Source organism: Xenia sp. Carnegie-2017, unplaced genomic scaffold, assembly GCF_021976095.1.
Source record: "Xenia sp. Carnegie-2017 unplaced genomic scaffold, XeniaSp_v1 HiC_scaffold_14, whole genome shotgun sequence".
NCBI lineage: Eukaryota > Metazoa > Cnidaria > Anthozoa > Malacalcyonacea > Xeniidae > Xenia > Xenia sp. Carnegie-2017.
This window is the reverse complement of record NW_025813447.1, coordinates 914,082-940,095: the sequence shown is the minus strand read 5'-3', so window position 1 is coordinate 940,095 and position 26,014 is coordinate 914,082. Positions and strand designations below refer to the sequence as shown.

General features: G+C 36.3%; 5 protein-coding genes and 1 long non-coding RNA gene across 8 annotated transcripts; 3 read left to right on the top strand and 3 right to left on the bottom strand.

Annotated features, from left to right (window-relative positions):
- The first annotated feature begins 292 nt into the window (after positions 1-292).
- On the top strand, positions 293-10,105 carry LOC124434883 (calcium/calmodulin-dependent protein kinase type 1D-like). 3 transcript variants are annotated; one of them, XM_046984818.1, is made up of 18 exons: positions 293-447; positions 683-798; positions 1,521-2,250; positions 2,664-2,764; positions 4,210-5,032; positions 5,284-5,358; positions 5,805-5,936; positions 6,477-6,551; positions 6,628-6,766; positions 6,865-6,887; positions 7,264-7,364; positions 7,431-7,506; positions 7,686-7,798; positions 7,880-7,958; positions 8,026-8,113; positions 8,235-8,287; positions 9,765-9,832; positions 9,921-10,105. In XM_046984818.1, the coding sequence occupies exons 5-17, from the start codon at positions 4,974-4,976 to the stop codon at positions 9,796-9,798; spliced, it is 1,047 nt and encodes a 348-aa protein (XP_046840774.1). In that variant the 5' UTR covers positions 293-447; positions 683-798; positions 1,521-2,250; positions 2,664-2,764; positions 4,210-4,973; the 3' UTR covers positions 9,799-9,832; positions 9,921-10,105. The 3 variants fall into 3 exon arrangements, with proteins under 3 accessions (XP_046840774.1, XP_046840773.1, XP_046840775.1); XM_046984817.1 differs by lacking the exon at positions 4,210-5,032; XM_046984819.1 differs by lacking the exons at positions 4,210-5,032; positions 5,284-5,358.
- Positions 2,781-3,935, top strand: LOC124434897. The gene is made up of 2 exons (XR_006944930.1): positions 2,781-3,578; positions 3,625-3,935. It is a non-coding gene; the product is annotated as an uncharacterized LOC124434897 (long non-coding RNA).
- On the bottom strand, positions 8,735-13,225 carry LOC124434895 (RNA-splicing ligase RtcB homolog). Its single transcript, XM_046984832.1, has 20 exons — positions 13,075-13,225; positions 12,921-12,999; positions 12,781-12,848; positions 12,650-12,698; positions 12,371-12,516; positions 12,233-12,294; positions 12,115-12,164; positions 11,909-12,015; positions 11,415-11,519; positions 11,278-11,332; positions 11,124-11,185; positions 10,932-11,045; positions 10,746-10,838; positions 10,472-10,567; positions 9,961-10,007; positions 9,718-9,781; positions 9,624-9,652; positions 9,457-9,547; positions 9,305-9,347; positions 8,735-9,224 (listed from the first exon to the last, which is right to left on the bottom strand). The coding sequence occupies exons 1-20, from the start codon at positions 13,168-13,170 to the stop codon at positions 9,160-9,162; spliced, it is 1,521 nt and encodes a 506-aa protein (XP_046840788.1). The 5' UTR covers positions 13,171-13,225; the 3' UTR covers positions 8,735-9,159.
- LOC124434879 (EF-hand calcium-binding domain-containing protein 12-like) lies at positions 12,521-16,961 on the top strand. Its single transcript, XM_046984809.1, has 8 exons — positions 12,521-12,682; positions 13,551-13,784; positions 13,875-14,089; positions 14,312-14,652; positions 14,984-15,131; positions 15,477-15,693; positions 15,764-16,043; positions 16,395-16,961. Exons 2-8 carry the CDS (start codon positions 13,583-13,585, stop codon positions 16,561-16,563), a joined length of 1,572 nt encoding a protein of 523 aa, XP_046840765.1. The 5' UTR covers positions 12,521-12,682; positions 13,551-13,582; the 3' UTR covers positions 16,564-16,961.
- Positions 16,813-21,758, bottom strand: LOC124434874 (lysosomal alpha-mannosidase-like). The gene is made up of 5 exons (XM_046984802.1): positions 20,753-21,758; positions 20,482-20,670; positions 19,121-19,294; positions 17,817-18,753; positions 16,813-17,638 (listed from the first exon to the last, which is right to left on the bottom strand). Exons 1-5 carry the CDS (start codon positions 21,680-21,682, stop codon positions 16,941-16,943), a joined length of 2,928 nt encoding a protein of 975 aa, XP_046840758.1. The 5' UTR covers positions 21,683-21,758; the 3' UTR covers positions 16,813-16,940.
- Positions 21,759-21,878: 120 nt separating this feature from the next.
- On the bottom strand, positions 21,879-25,959 carry LOC124434875 (protein bicaudal D homolog 2-like). The gene is made up of 3 exons (XM_046984803.1): positions 25,497-25,959; positions 24,658-24,903; positions 21,879-24,072 (listed from the first exon to the last, which is right to left on the bottom strand). Exons 1-3 carry the CDS (start codon positions 25,689-25,691, stop codon positions 22,165-22,167), a joined length of 2,349 nt encoding a protein of 782 aa, XP_046840759.1. The 5' UTR covers positions 25,692-25,959; the 3' UTR covers positions 21,879-22,164.
- Between the last annotated feature and the right edge of the window lie 55 nt (positions 25,960-26,014).

The window sequence follows — 26,014 nt, the reverse complement described above, 5'->3', positions numbered from 1 at the left end:
TGATGCTACAGCCCTACAGTAAACTGAGGTTGAGTACAGAAAGTGCGTCACCCACTTTTGTTGTGGGTGTTGTGTTACTATGACATTTGAACATATGGTTGCAACGTCAAAAAATCGCTTCAATCTTCAAGTATACGTACAGGAATCTGACTAACATGTCTCTCAGCACCTCTTTATAAACCATTTCTTCCGAATTATACAATTTGGCGTTCTTTTCAAAACCATTTTAAGAATTTGCTCTTGAAAGTTGATGTTTTCAAATTCCTGCTTATAAGGAAATTCCTTTGTTTCCTCGTGCTCAATTTCCCTTAAATCAAAATGGCGAACGTTCTTCTTCGTCAAATTCGTTTATCCAGAAGAATACGTCCAATGCTAACGAATAATGGATGTATGAGTATTTTCACGAATGAACGTGAACCTCCAAATGGATTTTTATTTAATGAGAAGGTCAGAAAGCTTTGTATTACATTAACTAATTCGTTATTATCGTTGAAACTTGAACATATTCTGATATTGACCTCACCATCTTAAAACTAAAGTACATTTCTTTTTTAAATTGTACGTTTATTTTGTAAAACGTATTCGATTCCTACATGTATTTTGGTTGTTGTTTTATGAATAATTTATGTGGCATGTCTGTTTTATGCTTTTATCGTAATCTAGTAGCACTATTTTCAAATAGCCAAGGCTTAATGGTGAAAAACGTGTGTGGGAAGAATGGGAAGCCATTTGGTATCGCTGGTGGATCGTTTCAATCTTAATACTTGGCGTTGGCTTTTACTATAGACCTGATACAACGTAAGGACACTTTTCAATCTCTATTGCTACCTTGCTTGCACCCTCCTGATCGAATTTGCAGACAGACATAAATAACCAGACATTCCCACTAATTTTATTGAGGTATTTAAAAATTCAGGTGGGCAAGCTCCTCCATCCCGAATGTGTACTTTTGCACCAGCTAGTTATATGTGTAGTGATTGTGTTGTGATCTTATGGAAATTAGAGTAGGGGTAAGCAATGACCTAGAACCCAATCTACTAAATATCTGAATCTGCCGAAATGTTGGTGTTATGAATGAGACAAGCTCATCTTGAAAGGTGGCAAAACTGACGATATTTACGACTAATATCTGTTTTTCTTGAGTTTATATACAGTTGCAATGTCGATAGTCTAGGCTTACTTTTTAAAATATTTGATAGGATTGCAATTTTAAACTTTCTTTTAGTTTGTTTTTCATTTTGAGTTTTGCTTTTTCCCACTCTTCAAGATGGCGTTCTTGCTTCACTTTGACACGGTAGTTAGGCATCTAGGGGATTGGGTTCTAAAACATTGGTGTAAGCTTTCTAAAATCCTCAACACCAGGCTTTGAAAAAATATGCACATGCTAAAAAAAGCAACTCATAAAAGTTCAATTGATGCCGTGTACATGCAATAGTATTCAAGTATTATGTGTCCAATAAAGCTTTACATTTGTATCTTGTCTCAACTTTACCATGAACTTGCTACTGCTTGTTCTGTAGGCAGAATACTTGGGCTCGTGAAGAGGCGATGCGACAAATAGAGGAAAAAGATTTGGAAAATGTGTCCAGTTAAGTTGAAGAACTTCTATAGATTGAACAATTAAAAAATTAACTCTTGGCTATTTCCATTGACAACTGTAAAGTGATTTTTAATGTGTTATTTCTTGGCTATTATATTGTTCAATGAGTTCCTCGAGAATTTTGGATTTGGATTTATATTATTTAATCCTCATCTTTTTCTGATTCTTAATCCTTATGATTGTGTCACCCCTTGCAAAAACACAGTCACGAAAAGTAGGCTTATTGCTTGAAACTGAAACGCGATTTATGTTGTTTGTTTTCGTTAACTATAACGTTTTGAAAAGTTTTTCATATGTTAGAATCATTAAATTACCGAAATGGCGCTTGTATCTGGCAAACGTGACCTTTTTTGTTGTTGATAAACAAGTAACTCGGAGAACAGATGTCTTTCATCAATTTTTTATTTAATAGTTTCATGTGACATTCCTGAATTGTTTGCTCTTGAAGCGAGATAAATATAGCTTATCGAAATATATGAAAAAGCAAAGGCGAGACTGTTGAAAAAGGATCAAATAGAAATCTTGCTTTTAACCGTTTTCACTCCGATGGTTTTGCTTGGCAGATACAAACTAAATCCTTAGCTGGGCCATCTTTGCATGGTAAAAGAACGCAATTCCTGCGTTGTCGTACTCGCAACCGACCATATGAGGTATTTTATGTCAAATATTCAGGAATATTTTCTTTGCTCAAGTGTTTAATGAGTCTGTTTAATTTCATGTCAATGACAAGCTTAGCGCGTGGAGTGGCGTGTAAAACAGCAGTCGATAGCATAAATAATTTATATAACACTTTATTACGATTTAATTTTATTCACATTTTTGTGTCATTGCTTTGATTGTCATTCGTAAAAAACATAATGAAGGGAAAGAAAGGATCTCCCGCGACGATTGTGAATTTGCTTTCCTCTTAATTCATTAATGCTTCATAAAGTCTGTAGTTTTGCTTTATCTTTTTCCAAATCGTTGTCACGTATTTTTTAGTTATTTGTTATTGACATTTTTCTTTTCATTTGTTATTGAATAAACGACAGCTACGTTCTTTACGAGTCGTTTTTTTGTACAGACAATTTAACCGTTCACAGCTGCTTCGATGAAAATGGAAAAGCTTCTGGAGACTATCAGAGCGACAGATGGCAACACAGAAAATAAGCTGAAACTAAAACGGTACGTTATTTTTAATCTTTTAATTGTTATGTCTACAGCTCGATGCTAGCTTTCTAAAAACCTCTTTCTATGACTGAAAATCTACAATAGCGAAAGAATTTTATATGATCTTCGTGGAACTATCGTATATTCACGTTTTGTATTCAATTTCAAAATCTCAACATCTTTAAATTAATATCTTTCTTCGAAATACTAATTATCCCGGACCTATAAATAGAAAACTCACGAAGTGTAACCATCTGACGAAGTAATTACGTTCCCCCATTGTTCCACTTCTAACAAATAGCTTTCGCTTTTACATTGTGATGTAACCGCTCCTTCTTACATTGTGATGTAACCGCTCCCTGCGATATAATCAAGGTTAATGAATTGTAATCGTGGTCAGATAGAAAGATAGGTGTTGCGAACTGTAGATGGTAATTGATAGTAGCATCGACTATTCATGTGTGTTGTTTTCTTTAGAATGTGAGTAGACTTTTCTTTAGAATGTAGGAGGACTTTTCTTTAGAATGTAGGAGGACTTTTCTTTAGAATGTAGGTAGACTTTTCTTTAGAATGTAGGAGGACTTTTCTTTAGGATGTAGGAGGACTTTTCTTTAGAATGTAGGTAGACTTTTCTTTAGAATGTAGGAGGACTTTTCTTTAGAATGTAGGTAGACTTTTCTTTAGAATGTAGGTAGACATTTCTTTAGAATGTAGGTAGACTTTTCTTTAGAATGTAGGTAGACTTTTCTTTAGAATGTAGGAGGACATTTCTTTAGAATGTAGGTAGACTTTTCTTTAGAATGTAGGAGGACTTTTCTTTAGAATGTAGGTAGACTTTTCTTTAGAATGTAGGAGGACATTTCTTTAGAATGTAGGAGGACTTTTCTTTAGAATGTAGGTAGACTTTTCTTTAGAATGTAGGTAGACTTTTCTTTAGAATGTAGGAGGACTTTTCTTTAGAATGTAGGAGGACTTTTCTTTAGAATGTAGGAGGACTTTTCTTTAGAATGTAGGAGGACTTTTCTTTAGAATGTAGGTAGACTTTTCTTTAGAATGTAGGAGGACTTTTCTTTAGAATGTAGGTAGACTTTTCTTTAGAATGTAGGTAGACTTTTCTTTAGAATGTAGGAGGACTTTTCTTTAGAATGTAGGAGGACTTTTCTTTAGAATGTAGGAGGACTTTTCTTTAGAATGTAGGAGGACTTTTCTTTAGAATGTAGGAGGACTTTTCTTTAGAATGTAGGAGGACTTTGCAGCAAACAATACTGAAGTTTTTATCCTCAGAACGAAAGAAGATTGTAAAAAAAAGGAAACTTTCGAAACCCACAAATCCTCTTTTGGTCCATGCTTTCTAATAATCCGAGAGAAAGGACAAGCGCGTTGCATGTGAACGTTTCGGTGGGAGATTTCGGCTTCTTCAGCGTTATTACTTAGGCTCCATTTTTAATGCCAAATTTCAGCCCATAAACACCAAGGTGGTACGCAGGGAGAGTGGCGTCGCGACCCCTCGGTCTGGATACCTTACAGCCTCTATTGTTTTTGTTGCACCATTCTTGGACCGTTCCGTTAAATTCTGTTGAAGTTGTTTTACATACGTTTCTTTTCTCTTTTATTGGAAAAATATCGAAAAGCGATGTTTTATGGTCAACTTGTTTATGCGGTCGAAGTTAATGGCTTATAGTCAGGAGCAACGATTGAGCGTGCTCATCATTAAAGTGCTTTTAATGGACATTTGAGGCTTTGTGATAAACTGATGACTTAAACCTCCTACGCTGCTCATAATAATATAACAATTGAAGATGATACGAGTAAATGCTATATTTAAAAAATGCAAATTCGAATGCTGCTTGTTTGGGTGGTATTCATAAACAAATTGAGCATAAAATAAAATGTTACTGTCTTCTGTGTTTATGGCTATTAACTTTTTGTTTGATGAAAATGCGGCAGTGAAAACCGAGACCTTATTGATTACACAGTAATGGCATAATGTTTTTTAAACATTAAAAACTACTTCGTGAAAAGAAAACATTTGAAAAAGTTCTTAACTTCAAAAATAAACAGTATGTTGCAAGGATAAGCAACAATTTCTCTTTCTCCACTGACCTATTTATTTACGACTGGATAGTTCGGACAAATTTAACAATAAACAGTTATTAAGTGAAAACGTTCTGTTTGAATTGTTTCGTGCAAAATATCAAGGCTTTTGACCACAAATTTCAAAACAATGCTTCATTTATTGGACTGTTTTCCAAGTTGTGCAAAATTCTTCCACAATCATCTGTTGTAAGTTTATAAATAGTTGTGCGATTCGTTTTTCCTTCACTTGACCCTAGACAACAGGTGTTTAGTTATTTAAGTAGAAATATACACATATACATAGAGATATACAGCATTTGTTTACACAGCAGGACAGCTGGTTTTGTTTTTAGTTGGACTTATCCCGGTGTAGAATTTCTCTTTTAATGCTTGTTGACCTATTTTGTCTTCTTTGCGTTTATTTCGGCGTCAAATTGTTGTGCGATGAACACTAACAGTATGCCGCTGTTTGGAAAGACAACGTTCGATGACAAAATTACGAAGTTTTATGATTTGAAAGATGTTCTTGGAACGTAAGTTTGTGTATAATGCATCTCATGTTTTTATCTTGATGACAGAGCGCTATGTGTTAAGTATTTCTTATAAGTTGTGTCTCTTCTGTGGATGAATTCTTTTTGTTTTGGAACAACGTGCATTGCTTTAAAAGGCATTACTTTCATAATTTTTAAAGTGTGGGCGATTGCTGTCTGTAACATTTGTACATAATTCCCTTGTTACATATAGCATCTATTTATTTTATAAGCATTTCCAATCAAATGTTTATCAAATCTGTTCTTAAACAAGCATTCGTGTGCTAACGAGCTGTTAAAATTAAACATATTTCTCGTCCCACACGTCAAATGCCTTTCAAAAAATTCTCCAAATGAATCGTGAGTTTGTTTTATTTGTGTGTTCAAAAAAGAAAGATATATGTTCTGGCCATGTGGTAAATATCTTCTTGAATATTCTTTGTGTTTAGCGGAGCGTTCTCGGAGGTTGTTAAAGGCATCGAGAAGTCGACTGGAAAATCTTATGCCATTAAGTGTATTCCGAAGAAACTGCTGAAAGGCAAAGAGGAGAATATCGAAAACGAAATCAACATTCTTAAAAAGTAAATTTCTGAAGTAATACCCCAGTAAGATTAAAGTCTGTTGCCTGCGGTTTGTACTAGAATAACATTCTAGTTTGTCCCATTTGTATCACAAACACAAACTCCAGATAGCCGGCTGTTTAAACGCAGCAGGACCCTGAATCGGTTTCGTTTGCCTCTCATGGAGACGATGCCCCGATCATAGGAATGCGTAACAGGATAGTCTGCGTAAAAAAGTTATAAATTTCACATCGAATTGTTTGAATTATAAATGTGCAATTGATTTTACGGCCTGAAATGTTAGAGAGTCAATTTATTGCGATTTGCAAATCTCGTCTTGGGAACGTGCGTTTCATTTTAAGTGTATTCAAATTATGGTTTAACCACAACAGCTTATCATAAGTCTTCTCCATCCATTATTTTAACCTTTTTTTACCCCCAAGGACTTTGGTGGAACACCTGTCACTCAAAGATTGATATGTCCCTCTTTTGTATATTCATATACTTGTGTTATCATAAGATGTGGAATTGAAGAATGTTGTGTTTTTGACATTTTAACAGGGTCAACCACAAGCATATAATTGGTTTGAAAGAACTATTTGACAACAAAACTCATCTTTACCTGGTCATGGATCTGTAAGTATGTCACAACCTTATGTATTTGTTCGATTTTCATTCAACCTCACTTTAGCCTAGTATTTTCATCTTTCAGTGTTACAGGAGGAGAATTGTTTGATCGTATTGTTGAAAGAGGAAGTTATACAGAAAAAGATGCAAGTGATGCTTTAAGATGCATTCTTGAAGCTTGTGCTTATTTACACGAGTTGGGAATTGTACATCGTGATTTAAAGGTATGAAACAGCCTGATCATATCTTCGTACTTTATAATAAGTTAATTCCTTGAAGACTTGAGTATTTTTAGCAATTTTTTTTTTATTTTAAAATATAGCCAGAAAACCTGCTGTATGAGACGTAAGTTTTGTAATTTTTTCATTAGCTATGGCTGTAGGATGCACTGCTTTATTTTAGTGTAGTTTCTTCTTCATTCAGTTCAACATATAGCTAATTTCGTAAAAGCATTATTGCCAATACACATTTAATACAAACAACAACTTTTTTGAAAATAGACATGTTTCGACATCTCTATTATTTCACTCATACTGAAGATGGCATCATGAGATGTCGAAACATGTCTATTTTCAAAAAGGTTGTCGTTTATATTAAATGTGTATATAGCTAATTAATGTTTGTCTGATATTCACACAGACTAGTGAAAAAACCCTTAGCAGAAGTGAATTTTGATAAAAATTGAAACTAGCTCAAAGGGAAAATATTGATTTTACAACAGAAAGGAAGAAAATTCAAGACTTATGATAAGTGACTTTGGCTTATCCAAAGGGACAGATGATGGCATTATGGATACAGCATGTGGCACTCCAGGATATGTAGGTATGCGGGCTTGTCATCATATTTTCCTTTTTACCAGCCTTGTTGTATCAACTGTTTTCTTTTTAGCCCCTGAAGTTTTGCAACAAAAGCCTTATGGACCTCCAGTTGACTGTTGGTCTATTGGTGTAATAGCATACATCCTGTAAGTTTATTTGTTGTAGCACAATCATGTTCTATGGTCATCATTAAAATTCCAGACTCAATATAAAGCTGCCTTCATTGACATTAGATTTTACAAAGACTGTGTATTTATACAGCATCTGATAGCTCGGTTTGTTTTTTCCATTCATGATTGATTATTTGTTGCTGTTTTCAACGCAGTCTATGTGGTTACCCTCCATTCTACGATGAAGATGATTCTAATCTGTTTGCACAAATATTAAAAGCTGAATATGAGTTTGATGAACCTTATTGGGATGATATTTCTGAATCTGGTATCTACATCCTTGCTGTATCAATTGATTGAATCAATAATTTCATGTAATCTAAACAACACTATAAATTTAATGTTTTAGCTAAAGATCTTGTGAGTCACCTGATGGAAGTTGATCCAAATAAAAGGTTTACTTGTAAAGAAGCTCTTGTTCATCCATGGTGAGGAAAATTTTATTTGCGTTCATGATTTTGCAATATCACATACCTCACAAATTGTTTTTATCAGGATATCCGGTAGAACAGCTTCGCGCAAAAATATTCACAGTTCTGTTAGTGAACAGATGAAAAAGGCATTTCTTAAGAATAAATGGAAGGTTTGTGAATATATGATTTGTCTACATTTTCAACTACCTTGACCTATAGTTTGAGCTATTATATTGGGGTTAGGGCTATCTTTGGGCTATCATTGAAAATTTACATTTCTTTTATTTACAGCAAGCCTTTAACGCTACAACAGCAATAAACAGAATGAAGCTGCTTGGTTTCAAGTAATGTTAACAAATTTAAACACATATAAATACTGCTTTGGGAGAGAAACAAATTTAACACAACATATTTTGCCAGAAAAATGTAGTTCAGACATAATGCTTAAGCAAAACTGACCGAAGTTATAATCATTTTTTATGCCGTCTCTGAGATGCGTGTTAGGAATTTACTGAAGAAAGCAGTTTTAATGAAACAAAAGAACAATCTGTGTATGAGGCAAAAGAGTGAATGGTAAAACTTCAATTGAGCTTCTTGATGTGGCTGAAGAGAAATGTTGAGGTTGCTAATTGACTTTTGGTCAACTATGTGACAATGTTTAGCAACATGTCAACAACAAATGAAAATTTTAAAATAGCATAACATTGTATAGCGTTTATCTTTAACTTGTCAATCGGTCGTTTAACTACCCGACCTCAGGGCGAGAAAGGCAAAAATGAGCAGTTGGAATCTTTAGTGTAAACATAAAACTTATTTTTATTTACATATTGTTCTGAACAGCGTATTTGTCACGGGGAATGACAAATGGTAAACGAAGTTTGTAACCACAACCAAATATTTGTTTTGCATCATTCACCGTGACAAGTACGACGTTCAGAGCAATATTTCAGTTTGTAACCAATAACCACTAACAAGTCTATATTTCTATTTATTTTATTTGGAATATTAATTTGTCTCTATCCATTTGGAGTGAAGGCTATATAACTTATAACGTCAATATCCTTCACCGTTTATATCTTTGATATATTCATGTACACATCATGTACACTGATGTACACTAATGTACACACTTACTCATTAAGATGCACGAAATGACTACATTCTCACGTGATGACAGTCACGACACTCAACAAATCGGCCATATATGTCAGCATTGTCATCCTTTGATAACGGCTATAGGACGCAGTTTTATTGCCTTCTTGCTTATGCCAGCTACATGACCTGAGAAAGTCGAAAGCAAACTTTTTATTAGCTAGGAAAGAAGCGATAGGTTTGAAATTTTATGCAAGAATTTTTCTTACATGTGTCGACAACATCAGTGACGTTCTTGTAGGATTCTGGCGCCTGGAGAGAAGAAATGAATTAAAGAACAATATGAATCGTTACAACTTTTCGAAATTCCTAACACATGCATGAAATGTATATTAACAATAATAATCGTATCTTATTTCACCTCTTCCATGACAAGTTTTGGAGAAGCCACTCTTATTGCAATTCCCTGCTCGGCCAGTTTTGCTAAGACTTCTTGGTAGTCAAGGTTACGTCTGATAAATAATCAACAAGTATCGTTTAAAACATGGAGTGATTACATAGTTTAGACAGAAATGATCATTTTGCTACCTTGATTTAGCCCTTGACAAGGCTCTGCCCTAGTAAGAAACAGCAAATAGAAATTTGTTTTTGATAATCAATTGAATGGTTATGTGTGTCTTACAGCGCCGTGGCAAGTTGTACCAAATGTTTCGCTCATTCCTTTTTCAGTTCCCGTCAGGACGTAACTAGAGAGAGAAAATAACATCACTTTCATCTAGAGTTGCTTTGAGGATAGCGTAAGTAAAGTTGACATGACATAAAGTAAATCACATATGTTCAGTGTACAGAATAGTTGATATCAGATTCGAATCTTGATTTTTATAGATGACGTATGTATGTTGTCTCTAGGCAACGAAATTGTTACCTGCACGTTCCCATGGTACCCCCGACTAAGACTGGCTGACCAGTAAGCTGTCAAGTAGAATTAATTTATAAGATGTCAGTTGATGACCGTGTTTTTCTGATTGTGACGGGTTTCAAATAGTTGCCAAATAAAAAGATAAAACATACGTAGTATTAGGGTTACTGGTAGTCCACAGGGATAAGTGGATACAGTAGGGTTACTGGTAGTTCACAGGGATAATTGGATACAGTAGGGTTACCTGGTAGTCCACAGGGATAATTGGATACAATAGGGTTACCTGGTAGTCCACAGGGATAAGTGGATACAGTAGGGTTACCTGGTAGTCCACAGGGATAAGTGGATACAGTAGGGTTACCTGGTAGTCCACAGGGATAATTGGATACAGTAGGGTTACCTGGTAGTTCACAGGGATAAGTGGATACAGTAGGGTTACCTGGTAGTCCACAGGGATAAGTGGATACAGTAGGGTTACCTTGTAGTCCACAGGTATAAGAGGATACAGTAGGGTTACCTGGTAGTCCACAGGGATAAGAGGATGATGCGGAGGAAATGCTCTTGTTGATCCCTTGCGGTGCACCAGTAAAGTCTTCTGTTTATTATCAATCATCTTAGATCATTATTAAGGAACAAATGAAAACTTTGAATGGGAAGAAACAATGTGAACTGGAGACACGTGACGGGGTCACGTTGTTCCTGGTAGTAACTATAGAGACGTAACGTGGTCACGTTGCATGTTTATGTTCTATACACAAAGTAGATGTTACTTCATTAAGTGCTCATGATACATGCTCCTCAACTTTGGCAATGTTATGTGAAACGTCGTAGATTATATGCATGTCGAGGTCATCCGGTGTGGATTGGAAAACCTTCGCAAAAGCCTGGAAGAGAAAAAACCATCCGTGAATAAGTTAACGTTAAATCGTTTTTCGTAGTCTTTTCTACTGGCAATCTTCACGGGTACGACGCATTACCTGTCTTGAAAGAAATGTCATAGTGGATCGATTAACCCATGCATAATTCGCCGCAGCTGCCATTCCTTTGAGATAATCTTGTCCCTCTTGAGAACCGATAGTTGCACACGCAAGCTTCGAAATACCAAAGCAACGACATGGGTTTAAATGCTTAAAAACAGACAAATAACTTTGCTATTGAGATGTTCTCACCTGACGATCGTTCACATCGAGCTTGTCGCGTTTCATGGCTTTCTCCATTAAAACTAAGGCGTCTTAATAAAATGATGATGAAATATGATTTTGATAAATTCTTTAACAGAGGGATTTGTTAAATTTACAACCGAATAATCTATGGATATTTTACCTGTTGCAACTTGATGACCAAGACCTCGACTACCGCTGTGAATCATTACACAAACCTTATAATCCAGAAAATATACATATACACAATAATCCAGAAAATGTCATCCACCATTTTGATGTGTTGCATAATGTACCTACTTGACCCTTGTGATCCACACCCATCTTTTTGGCAGCATAATTATCAAATATCTCATCAACAACCTGTATCTCAGCATAGTGGTTACCAGCTCCCAATGTGCCAAGCTGTAAAATGTGGAAATAAATGAGTAACAGGATGTCTCTAAGAACATAGCATGGTGTTTAGGTAGACTATGGTATATGTAGGTATGGCAAAGGATATTTTAGTTTGATCAGAATAGTGACCAGGGATATACCGGGCAGGAAGCGAATTCTTATTATAAATATTAAAGCCCAACAAAGTGCTTTTAAAAGAGCTATTCAATATAAAAATAATCTATAAAAATAGACATTTGAATAAATATTTTTTTATACATTACTTTTGTATTGAATGGCTCTGTTAAAAGCACTTAGCTGGGCTCTGTTATTTATAATAAGAATTTTAGTTTGAACAAGAAATCATTTAGTGTTTCTATAGTATTTCATATAGTATTTCTATACACACTTTACCATACCTGAGGAAGCCCCCGTTTCTTGGCTCGAGAACTGACTTTTGAAGAGTCTGCCTGTAACATCCTTCCATATTCCTCACAATGCTCCTTGTCTTCAGCCCATGCGTATCCTAAAGTTAAGAAAGAAAGCAACACATTTTTACGCAAAAACAAAACGCTTCGCTTCCTTTGACAATTTTATAACTTTTAAGTTTGCTATTTTTCATTACCTTCCCGTAGTGACCAATCAATACCCATTTCAAGCGCCTCCTCTAGGTCCCTAACCGAAGACATTTGGTGATTTAACTTTCATCTAATAACCACATTAGCCATATGTAGCATACTGACTTTGCCGTCATTGGAATAATTCCTTTGGATCCCACACCAACAGGAATATGATTAAATAAAGACTAAAGGGTAAATGTTAAATCTCAACTTCTGATGAAGCAAATAAACTCTTAATATTGTCATAATAACATCATGCACCTGCGCCAATTGTTCTTTCCTCGGAGAAACATCCTTTTCGTCAAGGTTGGTTCGTATCAACCTTACCCCACAATTTATGTCAAATCCCACTCCACCAGGTGATACAACTGCTTGTGGGTCATTCATGTCAAATGCAGCCATGTTGCCTGGAACAAATGGAAAGATCTGAGGAAAGTCGTATCTTTAGATAACTTAGTATTAACCAACTGCTGTCAAGTTGAAACTATTTTATGCCAAACAAATAATATTATGAAAAATAATTCAAGTTTTGTGTACTACCAATGGCAAATCCATAGCCAGAATGAATATCAGGTAAGCCAATAGATTTCTATGAGAATAAAAGATGACAATGTAAAGTATTACAACCAAGGGCATTTAAATGTCACATGAATAAAATAAGTTTTAGTTACCCCAACTATCCCTGGCAAAGATGCAACATTTGCAATTTGTTTCACTCCAGGAAGAAAACCACCAACACCTACAGATATGTTGGTTTTTAATTAGAAGCAAAAACTGAGAAGAAACAAATTTCAATGGTGTACACAACTACCAGCTGAATTGCACCAATGCTTCAACTCGTCAAACATTAACTTTTCCAAATTATTATTGACATAAAAAATTCCCTCGACCTGCAAAGCAAATAAAAGATGATAAGCTGACGGAGCTAAAGACTATCGCCATTTTATGCAATCTGTTCACCTCACCTTCATATTATCGACAAATCCTTTTTTTATTTTATAACTGTGGCTCGACAGTCGTTCAATATACGAACATTCTTCTTGAAATGTTCTCACAACCATTTTTATTTAAAAAAGAATATGTATAATTTAGCAATATTACAGAAAGTCATGCGTTGCATTGCTCCTTATAAGCATTTTCTATGTGCTATAATAAAAACGGATTAATCAGGTGGATGATCTACAGGTTATTTATTGGTTATTTTGATTTTTTTATGTAAAGTATTTGCTTTGATAGCAATAGATTCAGGGTAAAATGATTGGAACATAAACATTTTAAAAACCAAACACGCTAATGCTTTGAATGGATTGTACAAATACAAATTATACAATGACTCCGAAGACATCTACCTGTGACAGATGATAAATAACGTTTCGATGTTGTTGCGATGACAACTGAAGTGACATTGAAAAATTAGTCATTTTTTTATATTTTCCAATAGAAACCATTGCAGAAGCATTGTACGAACTAGAAATGATGGAGTTACGATTAAAGAAATTGGAAAAGACGAAAGCATATCGTGAGGGTATTTTGAAAACATTAAAGAACGATACTCGACGAAGGAAGCGAGTTATGATCGCTCCACGTATGGCAGACATTAACATTGAAGATTTAACATGTGCGGTGAAAAATTCACCATTTCCCCCGGAGAAAAACAAACTTACAAGCTCTTATGGTTAATACCTAAATGTTTTTATTAAAATGAACGGAATTCCTTGTATTGATGTGTTTTCCGGAATTTAAACATAATTTTGAACATTTATAGAGAATGGTAAATCTTCTGGAGATGATGACATTGACATTGATAGCTATAAGAATTGGATTCGGGAAAGAAAAAATCTTCGTCAGGACTTGAACCAACACGAAAGACTTTCTGAATGGCTCTCAAGAAAACCTAGCCTCACCGAGATCGAACGACGTGTTCATGATGCGCAAATTCAAGCAGAGCTTGCCCTTGTGCTCTTGAATAAAATGAAACAGGTAATTTGTTTCATTATTTCTAGAGCATAGTGGGATAATCGTTGATTAATAAGGGGCCTGGACCCAACTGTTGTTGTTGTTTGTCATTCGTAAACGAATGACCTCTGTATTTTGTCTCTCAGTATATATTTTACAAGATCCTATTTTGTGAATAAGTCTTATCTAATTTCTTTATTAGTATTGACTTGCTGAAGTGTTAACGTGATGTATTTCTCACTACAGAATGACAATGAACTTGACAGTGAAGACGTTAAGTCATCCAAAGGGAAAGGGACTTGGTCTCTTCCATCCATTGATCAACCAGAGCCTGTTGCCTTGTCTGTTATAAATGATTACTTGGCCAAGAGGCATTTAAGATTGCTGGATCTGTTTCTACAGGCTGACCAGGACAAGGATTGTAAAATTAGTCGAGAGGAACTTATTGAAACTATGAAAGTAAATAACATACCACTCAGTGACGGTGCAGTTGATAATTTTTTTCAAATATTCGACTCGAACGGCGATAGACTACTTGATTACAAGGAATTTTCTAAAGCAAAGGATGTTCATATAACAAAACAACAGTAAGTATGTCGTAAATGCTTTGAACACAGGAGTATCATTACATGTTTGTAGATGTAGATCCTCCAGGTTGGTATAGTCCTGAGAAGGACTGTTTTTTGTTGTTGTTGACTGACATTTTGTTCACATTTGACTCTGAAGATGACTACCGCTAAGGTTGTCGAAACGTCAGTCAACAACAACAAAAACAGTCCTTCTCAGGACTATACCAACCTGGACAATCTACATTTACAAACATGTAAGTATGTCAGTGTTTAACACAATGACATAATGCTATACTGACAATTTTGCCTATTTTTTGTTGTATATTAAATATTTTTGTCTTCTTTTCAGACATCATCATAACAGTTCAAAACAGTCAAATGCAAAATCATCAACGTCTCTGCTCAAAGAAAATAAAATGAGCACAAGTCAAATATCATCTCATTCTTTGCTTAGTCTTCCTCATCTCACAAATAGTGAATACTCTACATATGAAAAGGTAGTTTTTAATGTGTTCATCTTAACTCACATCGTTCATTTTAACACTGAATTGAAAAGAGATTAATTACATGCAGGAAGTGACTCTTGCTGAGCAAATAAAGTTGTTCATGGGAGTTTTTTTTTACAAATTTTTTTTACGTATTTAGGATTGAGAGATGGTGTATATATACCTACATATATGCATGTTCTGTTGTATTTACTGAGTTATTTGAAATCAGTTGTTTAAATGAATTATATCATGCATCTATCAACATGGACTCCTTTGGTTGTGGAATAAAGAACGGTATATCTGCAGTGGTCAGTTAAACAATTCTCTCAACCCTCTCTTTTTATCCGTTTTAAGAATGCCGAGAAGCGCTCGAGACGACAACTGAAGCGGAACAAACATCGCTCGAAAATTAGAAAAACGGTGGAAAATTCCCATCGTTGTTGCACTATAGGAGGGCCAACTGGACCACTTATTGACGACTTTCAAAAACGGCAGAGACGAGAATACGAACAAATTGTGGAATTATGCCATCACCACGGTCTACCGCTGTCCAAAAATATTCTGGAACGAGGTACGCATCGACAGTAATGATTTGGAGGAAATAATTATTACAAATGTTATCTGGAGCTTTCATATTTTAGTCCTCTTATATCCTGAAGATCACGACTTTACTGCATGTATCAATGTGTTGAAATCACGTGAAAAACGCATGGCGGAGAATGGATTGGTGTCCAATATCGCCGCGAGAGATTCTAAAGTACAAAACCCAAAGAGAAAGGTGTTCAATTCTGATCTCGTTTATCCCCATGCGTCGCTCGTTGCTCCCAAAATCGAGATAATGAATCTGTCAAGTGGTACTGCGGAGGTCACTCGAAGAGCAGACTGTTGGATGACGTATGAAGAGTACTGCAAATTGACGAGGTAAATATGGTCTTAGTAAAGTAAATGGTTTGAACCCGGGAGTATCGTTACATTTTTTGACTCTGAAGATGACTACTGCTCGGGTTGTCAAAACGTCAGTCAACATCAACACCAACAGTCCTTCTCAGGACTCTACCAACCGGAAGATCTACATCTACAGACATGTAATTATGATCTAATAATAAGGGACTTGTTTGAAATCGTAAACGCTATAAAATGTTCAGAGAAACATCGGACATTTCCGTGACAAATGTTTTCAATAGGTAGAAAAAAAAACACACCAAGTTACGGCTTTGATGCATGATATTTGTACAGGAGATATCCTAACTCACCATTTATAATACCTGACAGTCATCTAGCTCCTCGTGTGCGAAGTTCGTGGAAACGTAGTGACGACGACGACAACTGGCCTTCGTATGTGCTCGATAAATTACGACTTTATGTGGAAGAACCTCGAAGACAACTGACGAGAAATGTGAATAGTATATTCAATGTCGTTCATAAAACAGCGATACAATAAAACCGAAGTAGAAGAAAGCTCAACTTAAAGAGATAAGTTTTAGCTTAGTTTCATACTTATATGCATGGCACTAAATGAAATGTTATCATAGTGTTGCGGTTATGAGATTTAATTGAGAAAGAAGCGCCTGTGTTTGTGCAAAGTAATGAACCTAGTTTTGACCCGAGAGGATTTCTTCTATTTTTGTGTAAGCTGCAGAAAAAAGCTCGAAGGTGACTTGGTAGCAAACATTTGGAAATTGGTGCAGTATTGTTGTTGCTGGACAAACCATTGCTGCATCATTTTAATCAAAATTCCCCTTTAGATAACATCTACAATTTGTCCTTTGAATTGATAATTGTTCATAGGTTAATATTTCTTTGTTTCAATCATGAGATTTACTGAATGTCGATTTTAAATGTCTTTATCTCCATCGGTTTTAACATCACTTCAAAATCATCTTCCCTCAACAATATCCTATTCTCGCGCATGGATCGGATCCAGTCCCCTTTGATGTGACCAAGTTGACTTTTCACAAGGTTTGCACTAAGGTTAAGCTCTGTCACCTCCAGAATTTTAAGATCTTTAAACAAACCTTTCAACTTTACTGTTACGTTTTTCGACAATTCCTCGTCTTCGTCTACAGCAAACTGATGTTCTAGACGCAACAATACTGATTTACCAAATCGCTCCAGAGTTAAAAGATGTACGTTTCTTGGCAACGATCGCGTTAAACCACTAATCGAAAATGATTGACCGCTGACCGTCGAGAATGCTAGTGATGGGCGCAACAGTTCTTCCTCACCCACAGTGCGATGGAATTTTGCGGATGATTTTGCGGGCTCAAGCAAGACTAAAAATTTCCCTCGCACTATTAGACCATGGCCGTCTCTCCCCGGTTCGTCTAAAGGCTGCCCAACCCCCCTGGCGTCGTCGTGTAGCAAACGACGATGTATCATCATTTCTAAAGATCCATCTTTGATGCTTGATCCACCAACTGAGTGGTCAGTCATAACGGTCAGCTGTAAACCAGATGCATCTTTGATGTAAGCACGACTGTTGATCGGATAATAGTTCCCGGCTACAGGTTCTGTGTCTAAAATGACAGTAAAGAATGAACATTAGAGGGCAAACTTCATCTTCCACGTTACCTTAAGGTTTCCCTCGCAGCCGTGGTTCGTTTGAAGGTACTAAATTTACGTTTTTCTGAAATATTGATATGTTCTCGATGAAGTTCATAAACTTCATGTAACCGTGAAGTATTAGATACTTACTTTTATATTCCCATGTCGGGCGGTGATTTCGTTTCCTTAACTGCATTTCTCTGCCGTTTGCATCAGTATAAAAGACACCGTTGGTCTTTAAATTAGTGTCAAATCTTGAAATGATTTCTTTTCCGATATACGGATTAGGTGCCAATTCGATTGGTCCAACAGTATATTCAAATTCTGCGTATGGTTTGTTGGCGTATAGTCGAATGGTCTGACTCATCCATGGTGAAAATACTTGATGAACTTGCTGTAGAATATCGCTTTTTAAAAAACTCACCTTCGCTTGATTGTTTGCGCTGACGTTGAACGCTGTACTCGAATTTGGTCGAAAGATATAAGCTCCCGAAGCCTGAAAACTTACATCATTGCCTACACTTGCATTGTACCAGAAAAATGCTTGATCCACGGGCAGACTTATTTTCGAGACGAGATTGTCTATCTTCGACAGACGTCCCGATTCAATATCAAATGTCAATTGGAGATGTTCGTTTGATATCGTGTAATCATTTTGGGACTTCATAAGATTCTCTTTAGTCATCTCTTCTTGATTCTTCTGTGGGTAAACACTGTTAGATACGGTTTTATTCACAAAGAAGACCGCTACACCAAGTGGAGGAAGATTTTTCGCGGGAAAGGTCAATTCGTACCCAGCCTTCCCTAGATCACCACGAACAAATACGGTTTCTTTTGATACTTTTTGTATGGTCGACGGAACTGGTTTTCCCTTCGGATCGAAAACTTCAAAAGTATTGCTCGAGACTGGTACTCGGATATAGAAGTCCACGAACCTTGCAATGGGGTTGTATACGATGACGCTGAACGTCGTCGATGTTTCTGTTATTGGACAAGCGCTGATGTTCAAATAGTCGCAAAAACCGTACTGGAATTCTGTTCCCCTTTCTCTGCTGACGATATTCTTCAAAGCTGTACTTATGACCATCTATTCAAGAAATAAACGATAAAACGCACTCCGAAAAACATCGTCATGTAAACTCAAGATTCTAGTTATAAAAGCAAGAGACAAGATTCAAAGCAATATTTCGACTTTATTTCAACGTCAGTATCAAGCTACGTTGAAATAAAGTCGAAACAGTGCTTTGAATCTTGTCTCTTGCTGTTATAACTAGAATCTTGACTTTAAAAGATGATGTTCTTTGGAGTGTGTTCCATTCAAGAAAGAATGAGAAAAATCCAGAAAGAATGTTGAAGTACTTATTTCAAGTGATTGACACTTAGTTATACAACGAATCTCTCGTTCAGTGTTTTCGTTATCATCGTTAGTTCCGGTGCTCTTCAGAACATCGTACCTTACAGTCAGCAGCTCCCATTGAAAGACGTTTTGCGTAATCAAATGCCACGTGTTGTCTCTCTGTACCAGTAATAGCATCATGGTGATTTACCAAACCCATTGCCTCCTTCAATCTCTGTGAATTAGGATCGGACTCGCCTAGTTTTCCCAGTACCTCTAATTGCTTGCAGACCTTACAAAAATATACAGCGTAAAGTAATCTTGTAAGAAAGTATTTAACTCAAAGCTCAATGTTTCAAGTTAAATGTATACAATTCAATAGCACTGTGTTTTTTAAGTGTTGTTTAAAGTGTTTAGAACACCAAACTTTACCGTCGTGTTTTTTGATTGCGTTGTAAAGATAATTTAAAATTCACTTAATGACTTCTTTAAATGAAAAACCATGACCAGCCGACAATTTAAAAAAGTATAATATAAAACAAATTCCGAAGAAACAAGACATCTTGAGATTGCAAAATATGAATCAAAACAAGATTGATTCATATTTTGAAATTTCAAGATATATATCAATCAGACAGAATGATATTTAAAACCAAACATACACATAAATATATATGTGTATGTTTGGTTTTAAATATCATTCTGTCTGAGGATGACTTTGAAATAAAGTTGAAAATTTACAGTTTACTTCTCGTCTTGTTTTGATTCATATTTTGCAATCTCAAGATGTCTTGTTTCTTTAAATGAAATTGTGTTATTTTATTTCTTTTTGGAAATATGTAACTTTTTTTTCAATATGCAAATGACATCGTTATGACATCACATTGCATAATAAACATTAGGAAAAACTAGTTTTTGTCGACAGTGGGCAATGAAATATTTAACTTTGACATCTTTGCACATAATCATCTAGACATGTATTCATTAAATTGTTGTATTTGTTTACCATGCGTTCAGACAATTTTGAAAATTGACAATCTTTAAAAGGTCATTATGCTCTGTGATGTGATAACGATGTTATTTGCATAAAGAAAAATGTTAAATGTGCATTTCATAAAGACGACGAGTTTTTTTAAGAATAGACATGTTTCGACATCTCATGATGCCATCTTCAGTATAGGTGAATAATTACATAAACTTTGTATTATTTAAAAAAATTATTCACTTATACTGAAGATGGCATCATGAGGTGCCGAAACACGTCTATTCTTAAAAAAACGTCGTCTTTATTAAATGTACGTTAGCAATAGTGCTTCAACGAAATTATAAAAAAGTTAAATATCGCTAGAAAAAGCACAATAAGGGCAATTCCACTTAAGAAGTTATGAAATCATTTTCTTTATTGCATGCAACACAATGAAACAAATTCGTGATGAAATTTCGTGTCATAAACCCTTAAAGACATGTAAATACACTTACCTGCAGGACGTTGTTGCTCTTTCGAGCATAACTTTTCAACGCGGGTCTACTTGTAAAAAAACCACTCCAATAACAATGGGGACAATCTGCAAGCGGAAAGAAGTCGTCAGTTTTTACTTCAACTTTCATGTTTTTGATGGCGTCCAGATATTTAGTAGGCGTCGAGTAGAACGCGTTCACTCTTCCGTCCTGCATGAATTCAAATAAAAAAATGAGAGAAAGGTTAATGTTTTAAGTGAATCGTATTCATACACTCTATTTGTGTGCTTACGTGATTGACATAAGCAATGAGTTTGTCCATATTTTTGAACCACGTGTGAGCATTTTGATAGTTGAAATCACCACCCATTGTAAGCATGATGTGACCTGATTTATAATGTGATGCTTGCTCACAAGACTTGTTGATAAATAATTCCACTCTTTCTTTCACGTTGAAGTCGAAGAGACGCGGATCGTCTTTCATCGGTGGATCATTGCAAAGGATGTCAAAACAAAATGTTGAAGGTGGTCCGTAGCCTTTATACAAGACGCCAGTGAAAATATCACTTGCGTCGCCAAGGCTGTGACTACCCCGCCATATCATCTCCATTCGTTGCTCTTTTACTCTCTTCTCCATATCCGCATAATGGATGCGAGCGAAGAAGAATCCTTCAAAGGACATTTGCGCAAACAAGGAAGCCTGCGCGGCCGAATGTCCGAACGGATCAATATGCCAAGCCACTCTTGGTCGTGCCTGCGAGCCGAAAGTTTCTTCGATGAATTGCAAACCTAATGTCATTTGATCTATAATTGCGTTGTAGTGTGTTCCTGCTTCATCATTCATACACCAACCGCCATTTATAAACTCCAATTGTCCTCTCTGTACAAGTCCTTTTACTCTTGCCTGCATTGCTGGTGTTTGTTGGTCCCACCAACGCTTAAAAAAAGCCATTTCGACGTAAATGAAACGTCTCAAAGGGTTCGCTTCCAACTCGGGTATCAATGAATCTAGAATGTACTGTACACCGGCGTTTTGAATGCTGTTGTTCGAACCATAATAATACTGATCCACAGTTTTCAACCATCCTACATCGTCATGTGTGTGTGGCACAAGGTGAATCTGGAGAACTTCTGCATTGTTTTTTGGTGATTTAGAGCACACAAATGCACTTGAAGAATGAATGAGACAAAACAGAGACAGTAATAGTACCGACTGTCTCATTTTCAACCTAAAATTACTGTGAGGATTGATCGCTTTCTCTTTAGCAAACAAGTTTGAATGTGAAAGTGTGACGTTGTATGGGTATCTTGTGACTTAAATATGACTTTGAGGAACTTTTATAATTGACATATCGTCTTACTTTGACCGACCTTGGGTCAATGTCATATTGTTACTTACTTGTACTGTCGACGATAAATGAAAGAAATATCATCTTTGTTTTTCACGAATAGTTAAAAATGTATAACTCAAGATAAAATCTGCTATGATATATATATGTATATACAAGTTTTTGATAACTTTAAAACTGTCAATTTTTTAAAACACTTAAGTGTATATAAGCTATACTACAACTAAAAATCCTCCAACTCTTTTCTCGCGGGACTAAAATCGCAATGACCACGCGTTTTCTTGTACAATGTCGCGATGACGCACGCGCTGACCACGCGTTTGTCTACGTCATCGTGTATAACAACACGCCAACACTATACTCGAGTACTTGGTTTAGATTGAACTTGTTTGAAGTTTCGTCTCGTGTAAGCACGTAAACGTTCGCGTGCCAACTCAAATTCCTCGAGCCTCTGTGTAAGAGCAATCTTTTGATGTATGGCTTTTCGAAGTAAATGATTCAGCGTCTTCTTCTCTTCGTCAGCGGCCGTTAATCGTCGTTGAAGTTCGTCAACCTGCGCAACATAGTCCTCGCAACGCTGGGCGAACATGCTTCGCAGCGATTGGAAGGTAGCTGACTCAGCTTGCATTGATTTCAAGTTTCTTTTTAGTTTGGTAATGACCTCGTTTTGAAGTGCCTTGTCATCCTCGTATCGGCTCTTTAAGTTTGATAAGGCAACTTCATATGTTGATTTATTTGCCTTCAAGACCGTACGCAAGGTTGTTATTTGCTCGCGTTTGGAAGCTGCAAGTTGCTGAAGTTTCAAAATTTGATTTTGCAATGAACTATCGTCACTAGACGCGATATTGTCGATTTCACCTCCCACGAGAAGCGAGGGTGCCTCGCGATGTTCGCGCGAGATATCGACGGTTTTTTCAACAGCTTTCCTTAAGACTCGAACCTGATCGCGCACGGCTGATATAAGTTTATAGCAGGCCAGAGGATCGCCATTTGATTCCTCTTCAGTCAATTCATCATTGTGCACTTCCACATCATCATTTTTCTCGCCACCATTTTTGATGAAGATATCTTTCGCGTCACTTGATGAATCCATCACATCACCATTCAGTATTCGACCGTATATTTTGTCAGATTTTTTGTATTTGGGTGAAAGTGTTCTGAGGTGTTCAAGAACAATGTGGTTAGGTGTATCACCATTAGCAGTACAAACTTGTTGATACAACTTTGCCAAATCTTCGCTCACTAACTTTAATTCATCCTGAGTGCAGGTCAGACTTCCTTTAGCTTCGCCCGCAAGTGATGTCATAGAGTTCACGTCTTCTCGAAGGGTGCGTATTATATCTTCAGACTCTTCGTCTTTTGTTTTATAATTGATAAGATTCTCTTCCAATTCTTTTACTCTGCCACACAGGAATTCTGCCTCGTCCGCCTTACTTTTTAGCGAAGCGTTTTCACCTTTTATTTTGTCGTTATCCGCGTGCAGATTCTTAATCGTCACTTGATCTTTGGCGTTCTTTTGTTGGTAATTCTTGACGAGTTTCTTCATTTCTTCTAGTTCTTTAATTTGATTACTCAAGACAAAAACATCGTCTTCGGTAGATGGTGTGGAACCTTGAATTTCCCTACGAAGTTCACGTGAATCTTGTATGGTCGAAAATGCACTGAATTCTTCTTTCAGTTTCAAAACTTCCTTATTGCGTTGCGCAAGCGCATTGGTCAAAGCAGTTTTCTCGCTGTTAAGCTGTGTCAACTGAACTTCAAGATCACGTAACTCGGTACAGTGTAATTCTTTCATGAGATCATCCACAAGTCCCGGTGCCGGGGATTTTGGTTCTGCTGACGTTTGATGGTATTCTTCTGTGATTTTCTTAACCAATGGATGTTCATCGTCCGAGGAATCAATGCTAGCTAAATCCCTCGTTTCCATCGCCCAGGTTTCCACACTTGGTAACTGAGTTCGTTCCTGTAACTCTTTCTGTAACTGAGTATTTCGCTCGCGTTGTTCTTTCAAAGTCTCCAGAGTTTCATTTAACTGTTTTTCGTATTCCTCCGTTCTGCCTGAGGACATTTGAATTTGAACCTTCATAACGTCCATTTCCTCACGAAGCGTGCTATTTTCTACCTTCAATGCCTCGTATTCAACAAGCTTTGACTTCGACGCCGAAAGCTGCGATTGTAGGTTTGTGTTCTCCTCTTCAAGTTCAGCATATTCCTGATTTTGACGCGCATTGCGAATCTTGAACTCACGAAGATCTCCTTTCACCTACAGTAAAAAAGAAATTGAGAACACGACTTACACATTGAAAGTTCTTGGCTGTACAAATGGTCACATTAAGGGATACACAGGGTGACCATTAACCTCAAAAAACCCCATGAAGCACGAGCTATGTGGCAGAAGGTCTGGAGATACCTTTCCAATTTAAATTTTAAAACTACAATTTCGTAAGTGCTATATTCTATGCATTTGCACAACAATTTAATAACAACATATCAGATGTGACTGAATTATGCATTCTTACTTCAAGAGAGCAATATATTATTTCCAATAAAATATTTGGTATACCAATCACAAAAAAGTACCAAAAGGACCCAAGCAGTGGGGGGCCAATTTTGTGTTCAGAGGGAGCCAACAAGAGGCCAGGGGAAGCCAGGTGGCAAAATCAGCATGATTTTTTACTCTTACAATGCAATTTTCAGCGAAATTATCATTCATTTCTTTTGTACATTAGTTCATTCATTGTTTTCCCAGTGAATGAACTCAAAAATATTTGAATTGTAGAAGTAAAAAACAAACTGGCTTCGCTACTAGCTACCACATTACATTAAAAAATGTCAAGTTAAGCTTAACCTTTTTCAAATCCTCATGTTGTTTTTCCACCTCCTTTAGAAGACCACTGTTTTGTCCGGACAATCGTTCAACCTCATTTGCAGATCTGCGTTCACTTTTCTTTAAGACCTTCAGATCTTCTTCTAGTTCCGATATCTTTGCAAGCAATCCAGCTTCCCTGGATTCGCTTTCTTGAACTAAATTTTCCTCTCGTGCATCGCCAAATCTGTTGACTTTTGAATGCTCAGACTTGAGCTGTTCTAAAGCCTGTGTATGTTATAACAAAAAGATTAGAAGAAATGTTTTTTCGTTGCCACATCAAAATATTTTAATACTACCCTCAATAGCTGGTGAGCTCAATTTAACATGTAATATTCAAATCACCTGCTGGCTAGTGTTTTACTATTAGTATTTTTTGAGATTAGTCTTGAATGATGCAGCTGTAAGCTGTGTATTGATGTTTTTATGCGTACACAAACTCAATTACTGTTTTATTTATGGTGCGGCTTTGCCGAGGAAATTGAGTTATTTAAAATACGCAAATACTTAATCGATTTACAACGCTTCACAACGGAACAGTAAAATTATAGTTTTCATAATTCTTCCACGTTTTGATTACCGAAACAAACCTCATTTCACAAAACACTCGTCGCAAGTCTACAAAGTCCAGTACGTGTTAAATCAGCATGTTTCGTACTTTTTAAAGAAAATCTCATTGACCGCTTGTAATTTAATCAAAACTGATAATAATATTGGATTAATTTTCTTTTGTGAAAGACTGAAAGAGCACGGACTTGCAATGGCTATTCTACCTCTTATCAGGCAAAATGACCGTACAAATATCCGAAATCATCTCAAACCTCTCTTATGCTTTCCAGTTCATGTTTATTACTTTCAAACTGCGTTTCCAATTCGTCATAATGTTCTTGTAAAGTCTGCTTCTCCTCCAAGACCGCCAATCCATACTCGGCAGCTCTAACTTTATCGCAACTTGCTTGCTGTAATTCTTTATTTAGCCGTTCAATTTCAGTTTTTAAATGCTCAATAGAAGTCATTCCCTCGGTTTTATCAACGATCCGTCGAAACTTGACCCTCGAAGTACGATAAACCACACATTTTTTTGAAAGGTATGTTTATCTTTCATTGACACTCCATACTTGACCCGTTATTTTACATTTTCTTGTGAGCTACCCCCGGCTTACGATAAACTTATTTGCGAGTATATTATATTTTCGTGTAACCAGGAGGGGGAGACAAGTATCTTGTTCACTACATATGTTCATTGTTAACGAACAATGCACTCTTCTCTTTCTTTACAAAAAACTGACGTGACAAATGCTGACGTGAATCTATGAGTTTACTGGCCCTTTTTCTTATA